Below are 20379 nucleotides of genomic sequence, written 5' to 3' on the forward strand. Positions count from 1 at the left end.
TAAATCACCTGAGCTAAATCCAATTTTTGTGTGTGTGTGTGTGTGCACGTGCAGTAGATTTACTCCTTTTTTCTGATAACTGGCGTGATTTGTTTTTAAAGGTTATTTCTATTTCATATTTTGCATCTCCAGACTACGTGATTGCAATTTCTATGGTTTTATTGAGAATCTCTCTTTTGCAGGTAAAGTGCTGGTAGATGGACGAGTAGCAAGTAAGGCGGGGATGGCTGTTAAAGACAAGGCAGTTGTTGAGATTACTGCTGAAACCCCAAAATATGTATGTAGGTGATAATCGTCATCACAGCCCTGCCTTTGCAGATTTACAGTACATTTTCCTTCCTTTTGTTAGTAGCTTGTACTCATTACACGACATACACCACTATACTGTGTTCCATTTTCCATTTGTTTATGTCATAACAAGGTGACCATTTACAGAGCAGGATATAAGTTGGAGGCAGCACTTGAAAAATTAAATATTGATGTTGCTGGAAAAGTGGCACTAGACTCTGGTCTTTCCACTGGTGGATTCACAGATTGCTTACTTCAGTATGGTGCATCCTTTGTTTATGGTGTTGATGTTGGCTATGGACAGGTAAATGAGTCATTGTTTTAGGGGAAAAACATAATGTTTTTATATTGTTTTGCTTAGTGAGGGAAAATTTGCAGGTACCTTTTATGTTAATCATCTAACTTTCTTGCTTTCTTTTAATTTGGATAAAAAATGACACATGCATGACAAGCATATGAGATTTGTGATCCCAGAATGATGCTTGTGTAATTACATTGTTTCCTTTTGAATAATTTTATAGTTCTTGTGATTAAGGGTTTTAGAATATATGTTCTGGAATGCAGAGATTTCATACCTTGAAAATGTTTGATAAACGTGGTACATGCTTGCAGGTCAAACACATTAAAGAACTGTTCACATAAACAAATCAAATATCAATACCCCAGTGTATTATGTGGTTACGACCCTCAAATAGGAAAACAATGGCATGGCCCTAACCAACACGACCACTTGAGGCAATGGATTCATTTAAAAGGAAAATAATTTAAATATGAGATTCTCACAATTGATGATTAGCAAATAACCCCTCATGCTCTTTTAAATAAAGATCATGGACAAATTGGGTGCTAAGCCACAATGCAATAGTCATTAGAATGAAGGAGAAGATGAATCATCAGATCACTTTATGTCTAGAATATACTCATGACCGCCATATTAGATAATTACAAATGCACACTAAAGAAACACAATTTACCTAAAAAAACAATGGCATGGCCCTAACCAACATGACCACTTGAGGCAATGGATTTATTTAAAAGGAAAATAATTTAAATATGAGATTCTCACAATTGATGATTAGCAAATAACCCCCCATGCTCTTTTAAATAAAGATCATGGACAAATTGGGTGTTAAGCCACAATGCAATAGTCATTAGAATGAAGGAGAAGATGAATCATCAGGTCACTTTATGTCTAGAATATACTCATGACCGCCATATTAGATAATTGCAAATGCACACTAAAGAAACACAATTTACCTAAAAACACAGTAGACCAAGTTGATCTTAACTAATTCGTAAGTGTCTTTACATCCCACCTGAAGCAAAACTTGGAACAGGATTGAAGGATTTACAAAGGTAACACAATAGGAAAAGGAAGGAGACATTATAGTATAGCCTATCTGCTCTCAAGGACAACTTTTCAAATTCCTAACTTAGATTGAAGCTTGGAAAGCTTTGCTTTTGTAAGAGACACTGAAAATTTCAGCAACTTTATCATTTGTAGGATAATAGAACACTTCGAGAATGCAATCCTGAAGAAACTTTTTGATGAAGTGCATGTGTAGCTCAATGTGTTTGTTGCACTTATGTTGAACTAGACCTTTGGCTGGCTAAATGATTTTTTGATTATCACCGCAGAGTGTGGTTGGATGTTGATCGTAGTATCCATATTCCAAACTCTAAATGGATTTGTTGAAGTGAAAAGGCTTCTTGACTTGCACTACCTATTGTTGAATACTCTACTTTCACAGAAGAAAGAGCAAGGGCATGTTGCTTCTCAGAAGCTCAGGCAACAGGTTCTGAACCAAGATTGAAGACAACCTGCAGTAGACTTTCAATCATTAGTGTTGTCAATCCAATTATAATCAGTGAAACCAACCAACAAAGGAATCCCCACTGAATTGTGATGTGTCCTGTTAGCGCTTGAATTAGCAGCCTTGGCAAGGTTTGGTCAAGGTGCTAAATGGTAAAGCACATAGGAGATGCACTCATTGTTACCTCAACACTCTCCTCTCAATTCATGCCAACGCCTAGAATGCCATGTGGGGTGTCCCAATTTACACACACTTCACAATGATGTTCGAAGACCAGTGCCTATAAATGCTCAAAATGATGAAGGTTAGGAGTTAAAAATGAAGTAAATGTTAGGCTGATATATAATATAATTAATATTCCTTTGTAGAAAATACAAATCAGCAAGCAAAACTCACTCAAAATACTCAACAAAAGGTTACCTTGAAAGCTTGAGAGTGAGAGAAAGAGTTTTTATTTTTGATTACCGCTTGATTTGTGATCTAAGTGGGACAAGATTGCTGCTGGCTGATATATAATATAATTAATATTCCTTTGTAGAAATTACAAATCCGCAAGCAAAACTCACTCAAAATACTCAACAAAAGGTTACCTTGAAAGCTTGAGAGTGAGAGAAAGAGTTTTTATTTTTGATTACCGCTTGATTTGTGATCTAAGTGGGACAAGATTGCTGCTGTTCTACACTTCAAAATTTGCAAAATAATATAGAAAATGCAGAAAGAAACATATTTGGAGTGTTTTTGAAGCAACCCAAGAGTGTGGAAACACACTTACAGTGATGGATCCTTTCTAGGGGACTGAAATAACAATGAATACAAATAATAAATCACAACAATTTGATCCAAAGTTGCATGAATTAGGGGTTCAATCTCCAAGGAGTTAAAATGATAATGCCCTAATCAAGATAAAACTTTTTGCCGCACTTAGGACAGCTTTAAATACTTCCAAATATTAAATATACGCAATGAAAATACTTCATAAATATAACTGGGGCTTTAAAGATGTTAGAGACAACCTTTCACGATACTCTTGGCAAGGAGCCTCACCAATCTTTGAAGATATTGTTGTAAATAATAAGGCTTGTGAAGACACCTTCAAAATCCTCAAATTGATTTTAGATAATCTTTAAAGCAATAGACACGAAGGCTGTTTTACTTGGCCCTTTAAATCTTCAATATGACATGTTTAAAAAAAAAAAAAAACACTTAAATTCAAGAATGTAATCCATAAACTTTTTCATGAACAATAAATGAAAGATATTCCATGGATTATTTTTTATATTTTGATGGTTAGATTTTTATATTTTATATTTTTTGTTTTTAAGGTTTTTTGAATAATACAAATAAATAAAAGACAATTGCAAGAATTTTGGAAAAAAATGGTTGGTTGTTGGATTAGGGTTTGAATGTCTTATCTCCAGTAGTGATATTATGGTCAAGATAGATTCCCTTCTTAAGTTGGTTGTCGAATGCTTGTGGATTAGGGCAAAATGGTAGAACCCTAGAAGTTAAATTACCTCTTTGTCTAATGAAAACACGATATGAAACCAAGCCCCCTACTAGAGAGATCCCTCTCAAGGGGATATCCTTAAACCATAAGTTCAATAATGACATGAAATAAAATGAAACCCTTGTTGAGGAACCTTAGGTATAACCCAACTCGGAGATCCAATACTTACCTCATACCAACAAGAGAGAAGTGAAAGGAAAAATTGTAGATGTCCCTCTCCAAGTGACAAAGTTTCCCCTTAAATGGATCAAACTTGCTAGCCTTGTAGTAGTCTTGAATTAATCACAAATTTCTCTTTGAAAATGATTTAGAACAACTAAGACAAAGAGACTCTAATGTTAGCACTAAAGCTTTATGAAAATAATTACATTTTGGCAAATGATCTCAACAATTCACAAGGGAGGGAGAGCTCTCTATTTATAGATGAGCCTCTCAACATCTATCCTCCTTTTGCTCCTAGAAAAAAGGGTGACTTGTCATCCACAAAATGATTGGTGACTAGGTAAAATTACAAATTTATATTGCTTAAAACCCTGAAAAGAGGTGTGACATCACATCAAGAGCTTTGATTTACAATTAAGGAGGGCTGATTTGGCCTTAGAGTACAACGCTTCCTTGGGTATTGGATTGATTTGACTTGAACAAAAAGTAGGAAAGCTTGGAAGGCTCAATGACCTCTTGAAATGGCTCAACATTCCTCTATTTGACTTGGATGTCCTCCAACAGTTAGGGAAGGTAGACAACATCTCTTCTTTGCGAGTGAAGTTTTCTGGGAAATGCTGTGAGGAGATTTAGACTTGTCCAATGTTTCAGGTGGACTCACCACCCATCATTAGGGAATGGAGCAAATTGTTGGGATCCCGACAATTTGCTTCATTCCTTGGTGATGGGTGGTGAGTCCAACAATTTGCTTCTGTCCCTGATGATGGGTGGTGAGTCCACCTGAAACATTGGACATGTGTAAATTTCCTCACATCATTTCCTAGAAAACTTCACTCACAACATCTCTTCTTTTGGTCCATAACTCGATGTGTGCTTCAAGGCTCCATTTCGCTTGCTTTGAGTTGTTCTTGGTCCAATGCAATATCTTTGACTTGCTTTGACATCTTACTTGCTCAACATATGTGCCACGTTGCTCCTTTAATCCCTCACAACCACCCTAAGTGAAGTTGGCCCCCTTTAATGATGATCACATGCTTCAAATTTAGGAGGTGTTTTGAGTGCTTCAACTCTAGATGGCTTGGCTTGACTTGGAGGCTACAACAAACCTTCTCTTTGCCTTGGAGGATGTGGTACATTGCCATGGGGAGTGAAAATGCAGCATGAATTGTGAAACGACCATGAAGAATGATGGCTATGGCCAAAGAAGTGAGCATACATGAGAAGATGGTCCATGTGGGGCATAAATAGGTGCACTAGGATAAAGGGAAAATGGGGAATTTACAAGAAGCAATCACCTTTATAGAGCTTTAAGTAGTAAATGTTCCTTTAAATCATGTGTTCTAATAGGTCCATCTCATGATGCTTGCATGGCAACCTAGGACATAAGAATGCCCATATTTGTAGATAGTATAATATCTATAAATAATATAATTTATTATCTTAATTTAGTGCATGATCTATTGGATTAGATCCAAATCATGTTGTATTTGTGATTTTTCTTAGTTGGGCCATTATCCTAGGACAAGAGTCCAAGCAAGTTCATAATTCTAATTAAAAACTATTGGTTGCGCAAAATCTATTTGTCTCATTGTGATTAAGATTGGTTATGTGTAAGTTTGCTTGTACTAATTAAGTAAGAATCTAGTAATGCATTTATGTAGTAGATCTGTAATTTGCTAGGCCAATGAATAGTCGGGTGCTAGGTTCGTAGGAAAATTTAATATGGTATTAGAGCTAGAAACTTTGAAACTGATCTTTGAATCATGCAGGAAGGCAGGTTCATAGAGTAATTTCCAAGGCCATATTTAGCCACGATTGTATGAGGTGCAATATTTTTAGGCTGTATGAAGGATGTACATTGTACGGTGGTAAGGATATTGTTTGTTCAACATTGAGTTAAAGTAAAAATAAAAAATAAAGAAAAGGGTTGGTAGCTGAGTGGGTGGCCAGTTGAAGTCGTTGATAGGCCAATTGCACCTAGTTGAATAATGCTAACAATCAAAAGGTTGCAACACACTATGGACAAGCTACCAGCAAAGGTTTGATGGTGGTAGCTTGGAGGTGACACGATGATGCAGGGAGGTCTGACAATGGGACGAAGTGCATAAGCTTGTGTAAGATGACAGTTTGACAATACACAGAGCCTGCGGAGGAAGAGGTCAAGCCCAACAGTTGTTAGGAGTGTGGAGATGTATGTTGCACGAGTCATGCATTGGGAGTGGCCGAGACTTAGTGAATAACGACTATTGCTCAAAGGAGATAGGTTTTAGGTTGATCTAACACATGGGCAAATGTGGAAGGTGGTTGGGCTGAGAGTAGGCACAGACAGAAACATTGACGGTAGAGGTCTGGGGCTACATAGAGGTGACAATGTGACAAGGCAACCACAATGCCTAGTTGCAATAGGCAACCACAGACAACAATCGATTGGTAGAATAGATGTGAGGTAGTGATCAATGGGTAGAAAGAAAATTGTTGATAAGCTAGGGTTTTTGCAGAGGGAGACTAGGGATGTGGAGGATCTGGAAGGTGGATATTGTTGAATTTTCTAAGTCTATCCGTTAGAAAATTAATTTGTATTATGCTGGTTTATTTCTTCTACTTGTTTGAATTCAAACAAGTTATTTAAAACATTTAAATACAGAAATAAACACAATACAGTCGCAACATCTACATATCAACAATTGAAAGAAAACAAACACACAAGTGACACTGTTATTTTTAGACAAATGTCATCGGAAAAACCCAATGTGGGAAAACCGGTGCAACTATTACGAGGGTTTATTATTATGCAATATTTTCTTGAGTACAACTGGGTGCCAAACTGGCTCACTCGACAGAGAAAACAACTAGCAGTAATACCTCTCTATTGGGTAACGGGTATTCAGAAAACCTGTTCAACGAAACCCTCTCCAACAACTTTGAAGCACTGCGTTAGCCTCTTGCTGCTCTGTGTCAGCCTCAGAATCCTTTGCGTCAGCACTCTGAGGCACTACACAGCCTTTGGGACCCTTTGCATCACTCCTGCTGCATTCTGCGTGGATGACGCAGGCCCTCTAGCCTCTATGCTGTCTCTGCTGGGCTTTGCGTGGCCCGCTTTGGCTGCTGCTTCTCACTCTTTGCCTCTGCGTTGGTCTCTCGGCACTATCTCCGCCTCTCTGTCTAGTACTCACTGCTCCTCGCTGCTAATCACTGATTCAACTTTGCTTAGCAACCCTGCTCTAGCAAATCGAATCACTGATCACTCTGGTGTGTCTTCCAACTGACTCTCAAGCCTTCTCTTATACTTTTCTCGTTGGTCCTTCAACGACCGAGTTTAAATCTCTAATCAACGGCTAAGATTAATTTTGGCTTGATCCATGACTTTTGGAACCTTCTAACCCAGTTTTATATTAATACCCATTAATATTTTAATTTTCCAAAGTTTAGACTTAGGAACTCCGTTAAAAATATTAATTATTTTAATATCTCCCAAACCCGGTATAATCTGTCCAAACCATTTATGGGTCTTGGAGATCTCATGTGCTTTAGCCTCTCCACCAATTTTCATGGCTAGAGCACATCTGATGCCACCCCAAATCAACACTCCCTCTTAGCGAGTACTGTGCTCTAGTAATACTCCACACTGAGCATCACTCTGATTATACGACATCGGTACCTGTGCTGATGCTAGGCCTCCCAGCCCTACATCCTCTGCACTGCTGCATCCTGTACTACTGATCTGAAAATCACTTATGTATGATCTCAGTTAATTAATGTAGGTATTATAGACTCATGCACTGGTGTGCCTATGTTATTTTAAGCAACGGATCGATAAGATTGCGAAATACACAGGCATTGGAAAACAGTAAGAGAAACACAACAAGCAAATGCAAAAACACAACAATTTAATAAGGAGTTCACCCAATCCTCCTGGGCTACGTCTCCTGGTCCAGCTTTCAGTGGTGGCCTTTTTTATTGTGTCTTTAAGCAGAGTTTTTACAATGAGGAGCTCAATTTGAGTCTCCTGTAACAGATGATGCTTAGTAGGGTGGTACTTGGATTCCCCAAGCCACTAGAGTACACAGACTCCCCCTTACCAAGTCTCGACCTCAATTGGTCTTAATGGGATGAGTCCAATTTGGTACTCAGTTCCCGACAGATATCCTCACAAGGATTGCTTGAACCTCTCAAGCTTTCTCAGTTCTGTCTGCTTGATGCTGCCTTAGCTCTGTCGGTCAGCTCGACTTCTCTGTTCTCTGCTTCTTGCTTCACTCTCTATTCTGTCTCCTCTGTCTCTTCTCTGTTCTCTGTCTGTTCGTGGCTTAAAGCCAATCTGTCCCTTGACTATTCACTTCCTCTTCTGGCTCTTCAGATCGCCTGCCTCTGTCTGCTGGAATTCCTTGCTTCTGTGTCATCGCCACTGTGTAACGTTTCACAGAGAGGTGGCCACTTGTCTCCTTACGAACTGGGCGCCAGCTTTTCCTCGAACGGTCGTTATTTCGGTTATTCCGTGAAATGATTCATCCGCCAGCTCATCGGTCACGTCGGACCCCAAATTTCATATGCCTCAGCCTATTCTTCTGTCAAATCTAGTCCTCCATCGGGTGTAACCTCTGCCGTTGATCTGGGGCCTCCAGATCCTACGGTCATCGCTTTTATCGCACAGGTGAGTTGTTCAACTGTTACCCTGCGATGCGAGCGGTTTTCTCTCTCATCCACCGGACACGCGTCATTCAGTGAATGGCATCGCTTGGTCCTCTGCTAAACCCGCTTACCGCCCAAAATGCCTCCGATATTCCACCGGTTTTGAGTGCGGGACCTGCCTTCTGACAGTTTGGGTATTTCTGCACGGTTTTCCCTGTTTTTCACATGTCCAGGTGCCGGGGCTTTTCCTTCTCTGAAGTTTTTATCCTGCGATGCACGATTCACGCATCAAAAATGACCTCTGTTTTCTGATCTGGTCTCCCTATTTGCTAGTTTGCACCACTGACCGAGGGTCCTCGTTGTTCCGTGCTGGTTACAACTGCCACAGTCCAGAGGTCCTTCCTGATAGCTCGTTATTCACAAGATTTTGGAGTTTGACATAGTTTGAAATAGTCATAGAAACTATGATAATTTTCAAGGATCCAATTCGGATCATGGCCTTCCCACTGAAAAAGCTTTTGGACCACCAAAAGTTGGTTTTCAAGCATCGACTAAGTGAGGATACAACTTTCTCACCTGTCCAATCTCTATCCATTTTGCACTGCTTGGCTTTGAACCCCTGAGCCCAATTCTGAGGTACTCAACATCTCCCCTGCGCGTCGTTCTCACCTTCCTGTCCAGAATTGTGTCTTCCTGCAATTCATTAAGATATTCAGGTAGTAGGTCATCAATAGAAGGCAACTGACTCTGCTCTTCGGGATCCTCAATTTGTGAAGGTTCAAACAATTTCAAGCTATCTGCATTTACGACTGAGTAGATGTGCATGTAAGCTAGTAGATCAAGGCGAAAAGTATTCTCACCAATTTTCTCAAGTATCTTGAAAGGTCCATACCTGATAGGCTTTAGCTTTTTACCTTCACCTTGCATCTTGTCCTTGCTGATATACAGCCAGACTTGATCACCAACTTGGAAACTATGCTCCATCCGATGCTTGTCATGCCTTGCCTTGTATTTGGCCTGGCTCTTTTCCAGCTATTCCTGTACTGCTTGGTGGATCTCTTGGATTTGTTCGATGAACCTAGTTTCCCTGTCCACATCGCTGTGTCCCTCAACTGTTGTGTCCTTACCAAAGACAAAATCCAAGGGAGACCTTGGTGTGAAACCAAAACAGGTCTCAAAAGGAGATCTCTGTGTGGAAGAATGTTTGGCTCGGTTGTAAGCATGCTGCACATAACACAAATGTTCATCCCAAAGCTTAGGATGCTTGCTGCAATATCCCCTGAGTAACTGGATCACTGTCCTGTTGACTACTTCTGTTTGGCCATTGGTTTGTGGATGGAAAGCTGTGCTTTTCTTCAGTTTGATGTCCATCAGTTCCCACAGACTTGACCAAAACTTTACCACAAATCGAGTGTCTCGATCAGATATAATGGAAGTGGGTAATCCAAAATGAATCCATACATGTTGAAAGAACAGTTTTGCAGTTTGTTCAACTGTAATCTGTTTATTACAAGGTATCAAAATACACATTTTGCTGAACCTATCCACAACAACATACGGATAATCATGACCTTTCCTACAAGCCTAGTTTTCTATTGCTGGGCTTGCTTTTAGCACACATAGTACACCCTCTTACATATCTAGAAACTGTCTCGTTCATTTTTGGCCAATAACAAAACCTTTGCAGCTGTGCAACTGTTTTACTTACCCCAAAGTGACCTGATATTAGAGAAGTGTGTGCTTCTCGAATTATCTTTACTCTTTCAGTTTGTGGAATGCATAGCTTCCCACAATGATATAAGAGTCGGTCCTTAATATGATAATCCAATTCTTCTACTCGTTTTCCTTGACTTAAAGTTGCATATACATCTTTAAAGTCTATATCTTGAGCATATTGTTCAATGTAGCTCTCATGTAACACAAAATTATGCTTAAGTATAGTAGATGCATTTATAATGGGTCTAGATAACATATCTGCAACTTTATTGTGTATGCCCTTTTTATATTTGATGACTAAATGAAACTGTTGTAGAAAACCCATCCATCTATAGTGTCTTGATTGCTGCAACTTAGTTTGGGAGTGTAGATATTGAAGTGGTTGATGATCAGTATGTATTACTGTCTCTTTGCCCATTAAGTAATGTTTCCACTTTTTCACACTCTGTACTAATGCATACAATTCTTTATCATATGTGGGATAGTTAACTACTGCAGAATTAAATGTCTCAGAATGATAACAGATGGGTTTACCTTGCTGTATCAACACTGCTTCCATGGCATAGTCACTGGCATCCATTTGGTTCTCAAACGGTCTTTGAAGATCTAGTAGTGCTAGCACTGCTGCTGTACTAATCTTTTCTTTCAAGGTGTCGAAGGCTTTTTGTTGTTTTCCTCCCCACTGAAACACCTTGTTCAATCTTGTTAAAGCATGTAAGGGAGCTGCAATTAAGGAAAAGTTAGAAATGAACTTTCTCCAATTATGTGCTGCTCCTAAGAAGCTCCTAACTTCTGTAGCAGATTTGGGTTTAGGCCAGTTTACAATCACTGCCACCTTAGAGAGATCTATCTTCAATTCACCACCCCCTACTATATGTCCCAAATAATTCAAAGATGTTTTGCCAAATTCACATTTTGAGAGTTTAACACAAAGTTTTTCTCTTTTCAAAACATCTAGTCTCTGCTTAACATGCTTTAAATGTTCTTCCCATGTTTTTCTAAATATCAGAATGTCATTCAGATATACAATAACAAAATCATCAAGAAAAGGTCTGAGTACATCATTCATTATTCTCATAAAAGTAGCAGGAGCATTAGTTAAGCCAAAAGGCATAACCAACCACTCATACAATCCCTGCTTTGTTTTGAAAGCAGTCTTCCATGCATCTTGTTCTGCAACTCTGACCTGATGATATCCACTATGCAAGTCTAACTTGGAAAAATACACAGCTTCTTTCAATTGATCTAATAGATCATCTATGCGAGGAAGGGAATAACAATTTTTGATTGTTATCTTATTCAGTGCTCGGTAATCAATGCACATTCTCCATGAGCCATCTTTCTTTCTCACCAAAACGATTGGAGATCCACATGGTGATGTGCTAGGTCTGATGAACCCCTTCTCGAGCAACTCCTGCACCTGCTTCTTGGTGTATGCATTCTCTAAAGCAGACAACTTGTACATTCCAATGTTAGGCAATGGAGCATCTTGCTGCAAATTAATTTCATGCACTATTTCCTTTTTGGGTGGTAGACCTTTAGGTTCTTGAATCAAGATATCATACTTTGAAACAATTTTTTCTAAATCAGCTTGCTGTTTAGCATCACAGCCCTCAAATACATTGGTTTTATCAGGTTTCTTTTCCTTTACAACCACCAGTAAAAATTGTTTGCATGAATTTATCATTCGTTTCATCTGCCCTGAGTTTATGAGAGTGTAATTATTCTTGAGCTTATGAGCTCTTACAAAGTATTTGATTCCATCTTTAACGAGTAGATACTTGTTCTTAGCTCTATAGAAAATAGCTTTTCTGTCATACAAGTAAGGGCTTCCTAAAACAATTCCACATATATCCACAGGAATTATGTCTAACTCAACCTCATCTACAAACGCTGACCCAATAGAAAACTTGAGTTTGCATTGTCTAGTCACTTGTAGTTGTGCTTTATCACTTAACCATCCTAATGGGTATGGTTTCTTGTGAGGTGTAGTCAGTAATCCCAACTTCTTTACAATTGCTTCAGAAATTAAATTTACTTGTGAGCCACTATCAAACAAAGTATCAATCTTTTGATGTTTGGAAATAACTTGAATATGGAAAAGCTCATGCCTTTTTCTCTCATTTTCTTCATCAATAGTAGATTGTGCAGAATTATTAGTAGATGCTTTAGAATTCTTACCTTTTATACTTGTGGTTGCAATGGTTTTTTCATCTCTTGAGTTCGACCCCAAATCTTTCTGAATAGCTGCAACAATCTTCTTCTTCTTGCCCTCGAATTTCTTAGGTCTCGCTTCCGGATGCAGAATTCAATAATGCTCATCATCATGCCCATCCTTCTTACAGTGAGTGCATGAAGACTTGCTTTTCTATGCAGTATTGGCCTTCCTTGCTTTCCATTTCTGTTTTCTTTTCTCCTTATTCTTGCTTGCAGTGGGTTGGGATGATCCCCCAACTTCTGGGTTTCCATTCTTTCCTCTAGCTTCTAGATGCATAGCTTGAACAAATACCTCATCTATACCAGTGTTTTACGACTCCGACCAGGACTCCGACTCGGCCGAGGATCGACTCCGACTCCGACTCCGAATCGGTAATGACTCGGCCTAGTCGATTTCAATGACTCGGTCGTTGTAAAAAATACATTAAATATTTTTTTTTTTTTTATAAAAAAACATAATTTTAAATATTATGAACATAATTTTAAAGATTTTCATTCATGTTTCCAAACACATAGCATTATAATATAGATGGAAGACAACATATGATCAAAGTAGGCTCATGGAGCTTCAATTTCCAAGAGGTGAAATACCTTCCATCTCTTCCACGGAAGGTCACAAACTTGGTATCTAGAGATTTACCATTGATCCTCTATGCAATGATTAAAGTCATTCAAAAATTCAAACCACAGCTGGCACTCAGACACAAATGACCTAAAAACCAGGTCAAGTCAAGACATATGTGGTCTGAACCACAGACCACTGTCAACTGGACACTCTCTAGTAGAATGCCAAAGTTGTCCATTTCAGCTCTTTTTCTGTTTTTGTGAAGGGATTTTTGATTGGTGAGACCAAACTCCAACAAGCAGCTAGGACACAACTACAACATACCTCTACTATTTTTAGGGTAAACTAAATACTGCAGATTTTCAACAGCAATAGCATCTCAGGCACATTTTGTGATTTTTGTTGAACTAATTTGGGGAGCTAGGGCACAAATTTGCACTTCTCAGGCTGTTTTCACCAGCTAGCTGTTAAGGCAAAACTTTATGATCTGATTTTCAAAGAATCAAGCTTCATCTTGTCACTTCTATGGCAGCTAGAGCACACTTTCAGACCTGATTTTTCACCAGAAAGCACAGCTATAGAACACTTTAAGCATATTTTCAGCGTTGTTTTCTTCACAACCAAGTTTTTCATTGCTAGGGCAGCATTTTTGTTAAGTTTCCGAGATCATTTTGAGTTGAAATAACTCATTTTCAGATCCGATATTCTGAGCAGGAGAAGGGCATTCAGCTGGCCCTCAGTCCTGATATATTTCGAAAATATCAACTTCAGATTTGACATTTCTCAGACATGGCTCGTAAGATTTATAATTATCATTTTCCCATTATTGCTTCATACCATGGTTCATGGCATACTTTATGCATTGTGTACTTCATAATAAAATTACAGACATCCAAACAGAGTAATTTCACACCACAAATCCAAAAAAAAGTGAATAAAATTTATTTTTTACGCTGCCCAGCCGTTTTCCAATGACTAGGCCTGGTCAATACGGACTCGGCCTGGTTGACCGAGTCATTGATGACTAGGCCGAGTCATTGGATGACTCGGCCTGGTCATCAATGACTCGGTCAACCGAGCCGGTTTGCTGGCCTGGTCACACATTTTTTTACCGGCTCGGTTTGACTCGTCCGTTTCCGAGTTGAGCCGGCCTGGTTGTAAAACAATGATCTATACTAGTGGGATTAAACATGAGGATAGTGTGCCTCATGTAGCTGTGTAGACCACTGATGTACTTCAACAGAGTCTCAAGTGAGTCTATTGAGATTCCTAGAATCAAAGCTCTCTTCCTAAATTCTTGGGTGTAACCTTGTACACTTTGCCTTTTCAACTGACGAAGAGTTTGCTAGCTCATCATGGCTTGCTGCATGTAGGCCAGTGGATAGAACTGCTTTTTGAATGCAGAAACAAATTCACTCCAGACAAAAAGAGTTTTAACCATGTCTCTTCATGTCAGCTTGGGTCCTGCCTTCCCACCAAACCAAGGCAATGCCTCCAAGGCGTAGGCTGGCCAGCTGAATCTTGCTCTTATCTGAATTGATACTCTGCACTCTGCAATAAACATCAATTTGTCTGATCCAATTGTCCAACTTTTCTGCATTCAACTCTCCATCATATATTGGTAAATCAAATTTAACATCTAGTTTAATCAAAGATGCCTTCTTTTTATGTTCAGGGCTATTAGGAGGTGTGAGAAAGCTTTCTTCTTTCCCCTTGCGTTTCGAGTGGCCATGGAGGAGAGACTCTTCTTCTCCTTTATCTTGTTTGGAGCCTGATGAATCTTCATCTTTATGTTTTCTAAAGTCCTTATACATTTCCTCTACCATGGACCTTATGGCCAAGAAACTATCTATAAATTGAGGGTCTGGCCCCATAGAACCTTCCTCTGACATTGTTTTCTGAGGATAGACTCTTCCAATCTCAGGATTAGTTTCGACCAACTCTCCTTCTCCTAATTTGAGCTTTGATCTAGTTAGCATTCAACGGCTGAATCCAGCACAAGCTTGTCTAACCTTAACAACCTATAGCTCTGATACCACTTGATCTGAAAATCACTTATGTATGATCTCAGTTAATTAATGTAGGTATTTTAGATTCATGCGCTGGTGTGCCTATGTTATTTTAAGCAACGGATCGATAAGATTGCGAAATACACAGGGATTGGAAAACAGTAAGAGAAACACAACAAGCAAATGCAAAAACACAACAATTTAATAAGGAGTTCACCCAATCCCCCTGGGCTACGTCTCCTGGTTCAGCTTTTAGTGGTGGCCTTTTTTATTGTGTCTTTAAGCAGAGTTTTTACAATAAGAAGCTCAATTTGAGTCTCCTCTAACAGATGATGCTTAGTAGGGTGGTACTTGGATTCCCCAAGCCACTAGAGTACACAGACTCCCCCTTACCAATTCTCGACCTCAGCTGGTCTTAATGGGATGAGTCCAATTTGGTACTCAGTTCCCGATAGATATCCTCACAGGGATTGCTTGAACCTCTCAAGCCTTCTCGGTTCTGTTTGCTCGATGCTGCCTTAGCTCTGCAGGTCAGCTCGACTTCTCTGTTCTCTACTTCTTGCTTCACTCTCTATTCTGTCTCCTCTGTCTCTTCTCTGTTCTTTGTCTGTTCGTGGCTTAAAGCCAATCTGTCCCTTGACTATTCGCTTCCTCTTCTGGCTCTTCAGATCGCCTGCCTCTGTCCGTTGGAATTCCCTGCTTCTGTGTCATTGCCACTGTGTAACGTTTCACAGAGAGGTGGCCACTTGTCTCCTTACGAACTGGGCACCAGCTTTTCCTCGAACGGTCATTATTTCGGTTATTCTGCGAAATGATTCATCCGCCAGCTCATCGGTCACGTCGGACCCCAAATTTCATATGCCTCAGCCTATTCTTCCGTCAAATCTGGTCCTCCATCGGGTGCAACCTCCGCCATTGATCTGGGGCCTCCAAATCCTACGGTCATCGCTTTTATCGCACGGGTGAGTTGCTCGACCGTTACCCTGCGATGAGAGCGGTTTTCTCTCTCATCCACTGGACACGCGTCATTCAGTGAATGGCATTGCTTGGTCCTCTGCCAAACCCGCTTACTGCTCGAAATGCCTCTGATATTCCGCTAGTTTTGAGCGTGGGACCCACTTTTTGACGGTTTGGGTATTTCCCCACGGTTTTCCTTGTTTTTCACATGACCAGGTGCCGGGGCTTTTCCTTCTTTGAGGTTTTTATCTTGCGATGCGCTATTCGCGCATCAGAAACGACCTCTGTTTTCTAATCTGGACTCCCTATTTGCTAGTTTGCACCACTGCGCAGTCTCCATGGGTCAACGGTCAGCGCGCTTTGACCAAGGGTCCATTGTTCCGTGTTGGCTACAACTGCCACTGTCTAGAGGTCCTTCCTGATAGCTCGTTATTCACAAGATTTTGGAGTCTGACATAGTTTGAAACAGTCATAGAAACTTTGATAATTTTCAAGGATCCAATTCGGATCAACTGCTGCCCATGGCCCTGCTACTGCCACTGCTGCATCTGTATGACAACTCCCTCTACATCCGTGCTGCTGCTGGTCCATTCTCCAAACACTGCATCTGCACTGCATCCCCTCTCATCATGCTGCATCATTAGTGTTACTTGGGAGTGGGAGCGAAAGCTGGGAGCAGGAGCGAAAACGGGTGCGAGAGCGACATTTTCAAAAGCTCCCGGTTTGGGAGCGAATCCTAGAGCGATTTTTATATGTATATTTTTTATATTTTGATACATATATGTCAACAAAAACATGTAGAATGATGAATTAGATATTAAAAAACATAAAAAAACTAAAAGAATGTTCAATGAATTAATTCACATGGAGCAAACAGCTCAATGATAATACAAAGATATTTACAAGAATAGAAACATCAGGTTTCTATGTAGAATATCGAACAAACAGTTTCATCTAAGAAACTGCTAAAAGAATAAGAATAGAAACATCTAAAAGACTGAGCATTACTAAATAGAGATATATTCTAATACCCTCCCTTAATGCTCAATCTATTTACAACACCAATAGACCCGCGAAATTTTACAAATTTATCAGGACCAAGAGGCTTGGTAAAAATATCGGCGGGCTGCTCTGTGGTGGGAACATAGTGCAACTGAACTGAGCCGTCTTCAACCAGCTGTCGAATGTAGTGGCAGTGAGTTTCCACATGCTTTGTTCGTTCATGAAAGACAGGATTCTTGGCAAGTTTGAGCACTCCCTGATTATCACAAAACAAAGAAGTAGGCCCTGTCTGAAAAACATGCATATCTGCAAGCATGCGACGAAGCCAAACTGCCTCACAGGCGGCCTTAACTGCTCCCCGATACTCTGCTTCTGTTGAGGAGAGAGCCACAACCTGTTGCTTCTTACTAGTCCAAGTAACAGCTCCAGATCCTAGACTAAACACATACCCAGCTGTAGATTTACGGTCATCAACCGAACCGGCCCAGTCAGAGTCAGTGTAGCCACTGAGAATAGGAGTGGAGCTGTGAGTATATAAGAGGCCATAATCAGAAGTACCACGCACATATCGTAGCACCCGCTTTGCTGCTATCCAATGATCAGCTTTAGGAGCTGACATAAAGCGAGAAATGTAGCTTACTGCAAAACTGATGTCAGGTCTGGTAGCAGTAAGATAGATGAGACTGCCCACTAATTGCCTGAATAAAGTTTCATCCACAAGAGGAGAGGATGACTGTGCTGAAAGTTTGAGCCCTGGTTCCATAGGAGTCGTGGCCGGTTTGCAATCCTGCATTCTGAACCTTTCCACAAGATTTTTGGCATACTTGGACTGAGAAAGAAAGATCTGATTTTCAGTCTGCCACACTTCAACCCCCAGACAGTAATGAAGAAGTCCCAAGTCTGTCATCTCAAAAGTTCTGCATAGATCTTGTTTGATCCCATGGATCAAATGTGCAGAGCTGCCAGTAATGATAAGATCATCCACATAGACAACTACAAACAAGATATCATCATCAGTATGCTTGATATACAGGTTTGCATCAGATGGACTCCTCTGAAAACCCTGATCTGTCAGATACTGATCAATTTTTATGTACCAAGCCCGAGGAGCTTGTTTCAATCCATAGATTGCTTTAACTAACCGACACACTTTCTGTTCTTGACCAGCAACCTTGAATCCTGGAGGCTGCGTCATGTAGACTTCTTCTTGGAGATCACCATTTAGGAAAGCACTTTTTACATCCATCTGATGAACTTTCCAATTGAACTGAGCTGCTAGGGCAAGCACAAGCCTGATAGTACTCATCTTGGCTGTAGGAGCAAAAGTCTCCTCATAGTCGATGCCTTCCTGCTGTGAAAATCCTCGAGCCACAAGCCGAGCTTTATACTTGTCTAAGGTTCCATCAGCTTTGTATTTGACTTTATACACCCATTTGCAGCCTATGGGTTTTTTGTCTGCGGGAAGATCAGAAAGAGTCCATGTGTGATTCTTCTGAAGACTCTGAAATTCTGCTTCCATAGCCTGTTCCCACTCAGATATACCCTTAGCTTCTGAATATGTTTGAGGCTCAAAAGTACTGTGAAGGTTAGCCATAAGAGCAAAATTGACTGTAGACTGTTGTCTGTTCTTATGCCTAGAAGTTCTACCTTCAAGGAGCTCATCATCCCGGAGATCACCTATGGTTTTAGCCCACCATTTTGGCCGAAGAGAAGAAGAACCAATATCAGGATTAGAGGGACCAATATCAGGAGGAAGAGAAGCAGGCTCAAGAGCAATAGGGACAGCAAGAGGGGGATTAGCTTCTGGAGGAAGCTCAGATAGAGTAGTATCAAATCTTGATGCTACATCATCCCTCCCATCAGATGGACTGACTGGAAGAAGAACACTGTGAGGCGGATCCTCAGAACGCTGCTCAGAAGAAGAAGACTGAAAGAATCCTCTGTCTTCATCAAATACTACATCTCGACTGAAGCTAAGTCGACCAGTGGCTATATCTATCAGCCTATAAGCCTTGTGATGATCACTGTAACCTGTCATCATGAGTTTCTGACTTTTGGAATCCAACTTAGATCGCTTAGCAGATGGAATCCAAACATATGCAACTGAGCCAAAAACTTTGAGATGACTGATCTTAGGCTTACGACCAGACCACACTTCTTCAGGAGTCTTCCCTTTAACAGCCTGAGTAGGGGATCGGTTAAGAAGGTAAACAGCAGTAAATACTGCTTCAGCCCAGAATTTGTTTGGAACACTCCGGTGTTGTAACATGGAACGAGCCATTTCAACAACCGTGCGATTGCGACGCTCGACAACACTGTTCTGCTGGGGAGTGTAAGGTGTGGTGAATTGACGTTTGATGCCATGAATATCACAGAAGTTGGCAAAAGCTGAGGAACAAAATTCCCCCCCATTGTCGGTCCTAAGGGTCATGATATTACAACCAGATTCGTTTTCAACTAAAGTTTTAAACTTTTGAAAGGTACTAAGAGCATCAGATTTATTTTTTAAAAAATACACCCACATCTTTCGACTGAAGTCATCTACAATAAGTAAAAAGTATTTGCAAGCAGTTATAGAAGCTGTATTCATAGGACCACAAATATCAGCATGAAGTAACTGAAGTACCTGGGATGCGCGCCAAGATTCTCCATTTTTGAATGACGACCGATGTTGCTTTCCCGCTTGGCAGGCGCTGCACACCCCCAACTGCTGAGTCTGAATATCAGGTAATCCTGACACAAGTCCCTCCCGAGAGAGCTGAGAGAGATACTGCATATTGAGATGCCCATATCGCTGATGCCATAGAGTACTGATGGGAGAGACACGAGCTGCTAGTGCCACTTCTGGAAAGTCACCGGTGTCAAGTAGCCTGTATAGACCATGGTCCTCGAGGCCAGTAGCAACTGTCAGACTGGTCTCCCTGTCAATGATGGAACACTTGTGTGCACTGAACACAACATCAAGCTGAGGAGAATTCCTCATAATCTGACTGACAGAGAGCAGATTAATCTCCATACCAGGAACATAGTATACATTTAGAAATATGAGCGTGCGTCCACCAGACTGAATTTGAACTGTACCCCTGCCAGCAACAGTGTACTTTTCACCTCCACCAAATACAACTGAATCACTGAAAGGTGAAAAGTCAATAAACCAGTCACGCCTGTGAGAGAAGTGGCGTGATGCACCAGAATCAATGTACCATGCAGAGGAAGGAACATGTTATGAAGACCTTTTAGCCATAAAGGCGTAAAAGGCAGAATCTGTCTGCTCGGAATGTTCTGCAACATTTGCTGTCTGATGTGACCCTCCCTGTTTCTTTTGTTCAGCAGCAATCCTCTGCCTGCAGTCTTTCTTCATGTGACCGAACTTGTGACAGTAATTACACTGTACACTTTTCTTCCTGTTAGGATCAAAAGACTGAGATGATCCTCTCTGCTGAAAAGACTGAGAGGACTGATATTTTGCAGCAAATGCATTTTCCAAGGGCACTGATGAAGTACCACTACCAAACT

The 20379-nt window shown here is 40.5% G+C and overlaps 1 protein-coding gene across 2 annotated transcripts in view; it reads left to right on the top strand.

Moving 5' to 3' along the window:
* The window catches only part of LOC149183571 (bacterial hemolysin-like protein), a 398103-nt gene that overhangs the window by 149856 nt on the left and 227868 nt on the right, over positions 1–20379 (top strand). For both annotated transcript variants that reach the window (XM_089418766.1, XM_089418767.1), the window contains exons 4-5: positions 183–285; positions 436–592. In XM_089418766.1, the coding sequence (XP_089274892.1) occupies positions 183–285; positions 436–592 (260 nt within the window). The remainder of the gene's footprint in view (positions 1–182; positions 286–435; positions 593–20379) is intronic.

Source organism: Pinus tabuliformis, chromosome 3_2 (assembly GCF_031772625.1).
Source record: "Pinus tabuliformis cultivar Carrire ecotype Pingquan chromosome 3_2, CPIR1, whole genome shotgun sequence".
In the NCBI taxonomy this organism is placed as follows: domain Eukaryota; kingdom Viridiplantae; phylum Streptophyta; class Pinopsida; order Pinales; family Pinaceae; genus Pinus; species Pinus tabuliformis.